The following is an 8992-nucleotide window of genomic DNA, read 5'->3' on the forward strand; positions in this document are numbered from 1 at the left end:
TATCTGCTGCCTTGCGGAATCCACATGTTGCACAAACCACAGCCTTCCTGTGTGTCCGAGCGCACACACACACACCACACCGAGCGGACACTGCAACGGCTCGCTAAGATGCCACAAGAGACCCACCCTTCTCCACTCCTCTCTAACCTTCCTGACACTCTCTCACTCACTGTTCCTCTCTCTCTCCCGTGTCTGGTGCTCTCTCCGTCTCCCCAGTCCTCTCTCGCTCCCTGATGCTCCCTCCCACCCTGTCCCTCTCCCCCTTCCCGGTCCTCTCCCCCCCCCTCACCGTTCCTCTCTCCCTCCCTCCCTCCCTCCTGCCAGCCACCAGCTTCCGCAAAAGTCTCAGGACTCACTTGTTCAGAGTTCACCTAGACGGTGCACCGTGCACCCCCTTACCCCCCCACAACCCTCTTACACACTTATTGTACTTTTTTACGTGCGGGCCACTGAAGGTCGGTCCCAGAGAAAGAACCAAGACCCTTTAGGTCGGGGGTCGGAGTCCAACCGTGGGTACCAGAGAGACTGTTGATCTGTTCTTAAATACATTACACTTTCTAAAATGCTTTTTAAACTTTGCCTTCTTTCTATTTTACTCATTTTTTTGCAGATGTTTTCTTTTACTTATCTATGATTTTATCGTATGACAATGTTTAGATGTGAAGCACTTTGAGTCTGCCTTGTGGATGAAAAGTGCTACATGAATAAAGTTGCCTGCCTTAATGTACACACTTATTGTATGTACGTCCTGGCACTTTTATCGAATAAAATAGTACTTAGCATCATGTAGCATCTTATCCTAGCTATCTTTGTTGTATACAGAGAATGGGTTAACCTAGCAATTGTACGTGCTTGGCACTGGGTTCAGTGAACATCCTTACTATACCGACAGCGATATATTGTGGTTTCTCTTTCTTCTGAAAAATGTCACAAGAGTTGCTTTGGAGAAAAAGCGTTCCGAAATGTAAATTATTATATCCCCGCGTTGTGGCCCTCAGCGGTTTAACGGCGTCTTTTTGTTTGTAAAGTAGATTTGATTCTGTGGAAAGCACTGCGTTTTTATCTGTCCCCTGCAGGGGGACAAACGGGCAGCTCTTATCGCGACACAGATACCCCACAATGCAGTTCAACTGTAGAAGTCCCTTTCTAAATCAACACTCAAACGAAGAGTGAGTCAAAGCCAGACATCTGAAAAAGCTTATCCTGATCAAAATGTTGGAAAATCCTTTCATTCATTGAGTCTGTATCTGGACTAATGTCTGCGTCAGTATCCCCGTTTGTTTGAAATTAGGTTTTACTAGGTTTTACAGAATATAACATAAGTATCTATTGTTTCTTCTCTACTCTACTGTAGCTGTAATTAGTTTATTGTATTCTACTCTGATATGTCGACTCTTCTGTCTGCAATACCCTACTGTTACTCTAATAGACTTTAGTCTCCTTATTCTATTATACTATACTCTACTGCACTGTAGTCTGTTCTACTCTAATTAATCTACTCTCTAAGCTTCTCTAATACACTCCTGTCCCTTGTACTCTATCCTGCTATATTTTCTTCACTATTACTGTTTTCTGATACCTTTTCTCTATTAATAATAATAATAATAATAATAATAATAATAATACATTGGTTTTATATAGCGCTTTTCTCGGTACCCAAAGACGCTTTACTTTACTCTACAGTATTCTGATATATTTACTCTATTACTACACTCTACTGTATTATGTTATCTCTACTACACTCTTGTCCTATTCTACTCTACTCTGATATCTTTACTATGTTACTGTACTCTTCTGTAATCGGATATCTCTGCTACACTCCTGGATCTAACCATCTCCCCCCCCCCAGGTGGACCCTCCCTCCCTCCCTCCCTCCCTCCCTCCCTCCCTCCCACCCTCCCCTCCTACCTGCTGCGTCCTTCAGCGCTCCACACTGGCAGATCTGCCCGATGCGGTCGGTCCAGACGTTCATCTCCTGCTCCGTCTTGGCCACCAGGTAGAAGACGCGCGTGGACGTCTTGACGATGAAGGGGAACTTCTGGTGCAGCGACCTCTTGAGCGTGAGCCCGCCGGTCTGCGGGTGCACCTCGCACTCCCGCAGGTCGATGGTGCGGAGCGGCTTCCGGGACGTCTTGCTCTGGTAGTACTCCAGGACGTCGGGGTTCCCGCTCATACGGCCGCGGCGCAGCACGAACCACCGCTTCCTCCAGGTCTGGGGGACAGGGGGAGGAGGTGAGGGGGACCGCAACAACAACAACAACAACAACAACAACAACAACAACAACAACAACAACAACAACAACAACAACAACAACAACAACAACAACAACAACAACCACAACCACAACCACAACAACAACAACAACAGGAGCTTCCTCCAGGTCTGGGGGAAAGGGGGGGAGGTGAGGGGGACCGCAACAACAACAACAACAACAACAACAACAACAACAACCACCAACAACAACCACAACAACAACAACAACCACAACAACAACAACAACAAGGCTTGGGGGTCCGAGGTCTGGGGGGCAGGGGACCCGGGGAGGGGGACCACAACAACAACAACAACAACAGGAGGCTTGGGGGTCCGAGGTCTGGGGGCAGGGGGACCCGGGGAGGGGGACCACAACAACAACAACAACAACAATAGTCTCGGGCTAGGGGGCCGGGTGAGGAGGAGGAGGATGGGAGTTGGAGGAGGAGGCGCGGAGTACAACAACAACCACAACAACAACAACAACAACAGGACCTTCCTCCAGGTCTGGGGGGGGGCAGTGAGGATGGGAGTTGGAGTATGAGGTGGTGGAGGGGGGAGGAGGAGGTGTTGGTGGAGCCGGAGGAGCCAGGAATGAGTTGACCGTGGAGGTGCTGGTTTCACAACGTGTGTTTAGATGTCCTCAACACGTCTGCGACAGCCGCCTCCCTCAGGGATCCGTAGCTCATCTTTGCTCACACCCCGCTTAGTCCATGGAAAATCACAGGCAGACGGACAGACGCCATCCCCGCCTCATGACCGCTTAACATTCAATTGTCAACATAATCTGTCCGCCCTTCATCATAGTCCCAGTCTCAAATCCCCACAGAGTGTCTGTCTGTCTGTCTGTCTGTTCTGTCTGTCTGTCTGTCTGTCTCTCTGTCTGTCTGTCTGTCTGTCTGTCTGTCTGTCTGTCTGTCTGTCTGTCTGTCTGTCTGTCTGTCTGTCTGTCTGTCTCTCTGTCTCTCTCTCTCTCTCTCCTCTCTCTCTCTCTCTCTGTCTGTCTGTCTGTCTGTCTGTCTGTCTGTCTGTCTGTCTGTCTGTCTGTCTCTCTGTCTGTCTGTCTGTCTGTCTGTCTGTCTGTCTGTCTGTCTGTCTGTCTGTCTGTCTGTCTGTCTGTCTCTCTGTCTCTCTCTCTCTCTCTCTCTCTCTCTCTCTCTCTCTCTCTCTCTCTCTCTCTCTCTCTCTCTCTCGGTTGGTCTGCTTAGCGGAAACATCTCATGAAGTTTCCCCGAAGAACAGAGAATAGGAAGTTGTCTCTCGTAGTCAGTAACCACTGTTTGGTGTGAGCGCTCCAACAATCTGCTGAGTCGACAAAACAAAAACAGTGCCACACACACGCGCACGCACACACACACACACACACACACACACACACACACACACACACACACACACACACACACACACACACACACACACACACACACACACACACACACACACACTCTTGAAGCAAGTCTCCCAACTCTGTTGCTTCACTCATTTACATTTCTTTAAGAAGAACGGTTAAAACAGGAAGGACAGACGAGCGTTCTTGGATGTTGACATGCAGCACGAGTTGCTCTTTTTTTTCAATTTGGTCAATGTTTTTTTATCTTGCGGTTAACATCTAAACAAATACCAAATGCAGTAGATGCATCTGCCTGTGTTTGTTTGTATATGTGCCGACATAAAAACGTCTCCATTCAACCGTGTCACTTTAAGGTGGAGTTAATGGTCTGTTTACGTAATCCCATCATAACATGTTCTCCGAGGTGTCAACCCTTGTCTGGCTTTTGCTCGGTGCACGTCTGAAAGCCTTCCTCAACCTTCCGTAGCCGTGTTGCCCGGTCGTGCCCCAACACAACCCCTCTGTGAACAACAAGCTCCAAAGAGGAAGTAGGAGCAGGCATCACGCAGAGGCGACTATTACTGCTCATCAGGTCGTTTTGAAGAGCTGACTCCCTCAACAGCTTACCGCTTAAAGCAACTTATTTACAGAGGGAGAGAGAGAGAGAGGGAGACAGAGAGAGAGGGAGACAGAGAGAGGCAGACAGAGAGAGGGACATGTCCATTCCCCTTATCTGACACGATCCAATGACTTCATTTGATTCGATTAAGTCCAGGGACACGCAAACTTTGTCTCTATTTGTATTACAGGACCTGCCATATCGATAAATACAGGGTTGACTGCGTGTGGTGTCTGAGGCTGCAGCATTAGGCGACATGTGTACGAACGTAAACACATCCCGCACTATGACGACTACACTGGTGAGTAGCACGCCACCGTACCATAACAGCTACCTGGTTCTGGAATTACATCGGAAAACATCTCACAAAGCTCATTTCCATTTTTAAAGTCCTTAAACTACCCCAAACACACACACACACACACACACACACACACACACACACACACACACACACACACACACACACACACATACACACACACACACACACACACACACACACACACACACACACACACCACACACACACACACACATAGAGAAGTACAACCACAAACACCCGCAGAAAAACACACACACACAGAAAAACAACCACAGAAAAACACAGACAGACACACACACACACACACACACACACACACACACACACACACACACACACACACACACACATTATTTGCATGGAGACCCAAACATTGCGTCTGTGCTCCCGGGCTAAAATGAGTTCTGACAGGAAGCCCCCCGAACCCCCCGACCCCTGACCCCTGACCCCTGACCCCTGACCCCGGGACCCCAGACCCCGGACCCCCGACCCCGGACCCCCTACTCACAAATCTCTTGAGTTTCTTCTCGGGGGGCGACTTGATCAGCCAGCCGGTGCAAACCACGTCCCGGCGCTCATCCTGTCCGCTCCGCGACCAGCAGCTGGTCCTCCACTACCGCTACCACCCCTCACTACTACTATCACTACTACTAACTACTACTAACACTACCACTACTGCTATCACGGCTCGCACAACCACTACCACCACTACCACCGCCACTAGTATCACTACTACTATTAGTACTGCTATCACTACTACTACCGCTGCCGATCTCACTACTTCTGCTACCACTTTCAGCGCTGCTGTGGGTGTGACTACTGTTGTTGCTGCTGCTGTTGGAGGAGTGGGCCAGATCAGCACATCCTGTGCTCCCGTATTGTGCTCAGCAACCCCAGAAGAGGAAGTCGAGGCATGGGTTGGTGATATGACCGTAGAGAGAGACGGAGAGAGAGAGGAAGAGAGAGAGGGAGAGAGAGAGAGAGAGAGAGAGAGAGAGAGGAGAGAGAGAGAGAGAGAGAGGGGGAGAGGTAGATAGGGAGGGAGAGAGAGAGAGAGAGAGAGAGAGAGAGAGAGAGAGAGAGAGAGAGAGAGAGAGAGAGAGAGAGAGGGGGGGGGAGAGGTAGATAGGGAGGGAGAGAGAGAGAGAGAGAGAGAGGGGGGAGAGGTAGATAGGGAGGGAGAGGTAGATAGGGAGGGGAGAGGTAGATAGGGGAGGGAGAGAGAAGGAGGGAGGTAGAGTGGGAGGGAGAGAGAGAGGGAGGGAAGGGAGGTAGGGAGGGAGAGAGAGAAAGACAGAGAGAGAGAGAGAGAGGGAGAGGGAGGGATGTAGAGAGAGAGAGAGAGGTAGAGAGAGGTAGAGAGGTAGAGAGAGAGATAGAGAGAACGAGAGAGAGGTAGAGGGAGGGAGAGAGAGGTAGAGGTAGGGAGAGAGTGAGATAAGGCTTGGCGGGGGGGGGGGGGGGGGGGGGGGTGGGGGGAGCCTTGTGATCGTGAGGCCGATTCTATTGACTATTTGGTCCCTTGTGGTTTCAATGGTCGTGTTGCAAGTTAGGCAACACGGGGAAGAGTGAAGTGTAGACAGTTTGTCGGTTGATGTCTATAGTAACAGTATTCACACGACTGTCACCGTGCTGTTTGTCACGATGATACTGAGAAGATTTAAATGTTTGATTGGAAACATCACACCTGTCATCTCAAACTGGTAAGATACTGGTAATGTGATGGGAGTTTCCCAGGTGGGACATTTGGATGACAGCAGAAAGAACTGTTGTAGAATTGAAAAGAAGCCAAATTTACCACCAGGTGTGAGTGCGATAGCCATTGCAACCCGTCAAGAAATATGCCCTACCCTCTGACTCAAAAAGGAGATGTACATCCTTAAAAAGTAGATAAAATACAAAGATAATATTCGAATTTGTATTGTTAATTTGAGTACATTTCAGATACAAAACAAGTTTCAAGAAATACATGTATGGAAAACATGTATACTTAGTTATTTACACTATGTACACTGGATTAAAAGAGAAGTGACTCCCAATAAACATTTATTGTAAACACGATATCTGCACATGTTAAAAGTCATACCCACTGACGACCACAAGAGGGAAGTTCAGGTGCACAGGGCCTTTACCGACAGGAGGCGGCAGTGAGTCCGATGCGTATAAATTAACTGTAGTAGACATATGGGAGCAGCGTTGCCAGATTTTCCACTGCTCGCTGCAGACTGATTGTGCCTGTTGCAGACTGGCCCAATCTGGCAACAATTGTACAGGAGACGAAGAAGAAGAGCGATGACGACAGAGAGCCTTGAAAAGAGCGGTTACTTTCGCCACAGATCCAAGGCTTGTAACTTAAAAATAAATGTTTACGTTTCCCAAAGCAGATTCAACGTCACCCGGGATATAAAGTGCTATAAAAAGTTATAATTTTTTTTAAATAGGCCTATAAATCAATAAGTCACATATAAAAGACAGTACAGAGGTATTAAAAATCCCGATATAAAATACTATATTAACAAATAATAAAAAAAGAATATAATCCGAAACCTAAATATTTTAAACAGTTTATGATCTGAACACACGTCTGGCGTCGTGCGCATGCGCATCTCACGGCGGTTCCTGTCAAGTGGCGAGCCGAGTCTCCGGGATTTTACCCATCATGCACCTCTGTCCAGTGTGACCTGTCTCTGGCCTTGACGTCTGCAAATCTGCAACCCGCAACCCGAAACTTCTCCTCCTCCAGCGGACTAAAGTGTCCCGGTTCTGGCGTTAAAACCCGAGTCGCTTGCGGAACCTCAACCCGGAGAACCCGGAGAACCATGCTGAAAATGTAGGAGTGTGTGGAACAAGCTGGCGCCCCTCGGGAGGTCGTCAGCGGCGGCGGCGTGCCGGCGACCTGCGGCGGGCAGGACGGGTAAGAGAACTAGCTCTGTCCGCTCTAGGTTGGCGACCCTCCACGCTTGAATGAAGGGTGGTGTGGCGGCACACAGGGCGCCGTTTGACCCCCCGTGCCGCCTCGCAGGGGACGCGGTAAGGTGAACTGTTACATCATAGGGAGCGTGGTCGCTGAGTGTGTACTGTGTGTACTTCTGTTAGAAGTTTACGATAGGATACACACACGTGTGTGTCTGTGTGTATGAGAACATTGAGAGGTGTGTGTGACGAAGATTTGTTTAACCTGTGTGTGTGTGTGTGTGTGTGTGTGTGTGTGTGTGTGTGTGTGTGTGTGTGTGTGTGTGTGTGTGTGTCCATTTAAACAGTCGGCGTCCTAACATATTAGACAGGGGCTCGTGCCGTTTCCTCCCACCTCATGAGGTCCTCAGACCCGTCCGTGTGTACATGTTGTGTATTAATAATAATAATGTTGACTTGTGATGACTTGTGGTTCCCCCAGGTCTGCAGCAGGGGGGCGGGGCCTGTGGGGTCCCTGCGGCGGCCATGTCTAACGGGCGGAGGAGCAGGGGGGGGCCGGCGGGGGGCGGCGGGCAGAACATGATGTACTTCCTGCTGGTGGGAGCCACTGCCATCGGGGGCGGAGTCTATGTGAGTTGTGTTGTGATTGGTCGGTCCGTCTGAGGGGGGGCTTAAGGTCGCTCCCCGACCGTTAACACCTGGACGCCTTCTCAGGGGAACCCAAGAATGGAGATGAGTGGCTGGTTTTCACTGACTGACTGACTGTTCCTGTCCGACTGTCTTTCTGCTATCACAACACACAACACTTTATACTTGTCTGACTGTTCCTGTCTGACTGACTCACTGACTGAATGTCTGCTATCGCAACACACAACACTTTATACTTGTCTGACTGTTCCTGTCTGTCTGTCTGACGGACTGACTGACTGACTGACTGTCTTTCTGATATCGCAACACACAACACTTTATACTTGTCAGACTGTTCCTGACTGACTGAATGTCTGTCTTTCTGCTATCACAACACATGACACTTTTTACTTGCCTGACTGTTCCTGTCTGTCTGTCTGACTGACTGACTGACTGACTGACTGTCTTTCTGCTATCACAACACACAACACTTTATGCTTGTCTGTCTGACTGAATGTCGGTCTGTCTGCTATCACAAGAGCAACACACAAAACTTTATGCTTGTCTGACAAAAGTTGGCTGCATGCTTGTCTCTGTCCGACTGACTTCTTTTCAGCCACTGACTTTCCGACTGACTGTCTGTGTCTGTCTGCTATCACAAGTAATATCCCAACATCAGAGTTTGTCTTTCTGTCCTTAATTCTCCGGACCGACTTCTGGTAGCCATTCTTTTTTTTACATTTGCTCGACTATTTTCACTCCTAATCGATCACTCTATATTCACTATTAAATAAGTGAACGATTAACTTCACTACATTGTATGAAGAGATAAGAACCATGTGTTGGTGTGTTGTGATAACTGACCCCGGCTGGCCCTACGTTGTGGCTCCCTGTTTGTTTAAAGACTCACTAATAATAGTA

The 8992-nt window shown here is 48.8% G+C and overlaps 1 protein-coding gene across 1 annotated transcript in view; it reads right to left on the bottom strand.

Annotated features, from left to right (window-relative positions):
- gab3 (GRB2 associated binding protein 3) overlaps positions 1 to 6408 on the bottom strand; it is an 11869-nt gene extending 5461 nt beyond the window's left edge. The window contains exons 1-3 of the mRNA XM_060056526.1: positions 6382 to 6408; positions 5040 to 5144; positions 1895 to 2212 (exon numbers count right to left, since the gene is read on the bottom strand). Coding sequence (XP_059912509.1) covers positions 1895 to 2212; positions 5040 to 5144; positions 6382 to 6408 — 450 coding nt within the window. The remainder of the gene's footprint in view (positions 1 to 1894; positions 2213 to 5039; positions 5145 to 6381) is intronic.
- Between the last annotated feature and the right edge of the window lie 2584 nt (positions 6409 to 8992).

This window comes from Gadus macrocephalus, chromosome 7, assembly GCF_031168955.1.
Source record: "Gadus macrocephalus chromosome 7, ASM3116895v1".
Taxonomy (NCBI): Eukaryota; Metazoa; Chordata; class Actinopteri; order Gadiformes; family Gadidae; genus Gadus; species Gadus macrocephalus.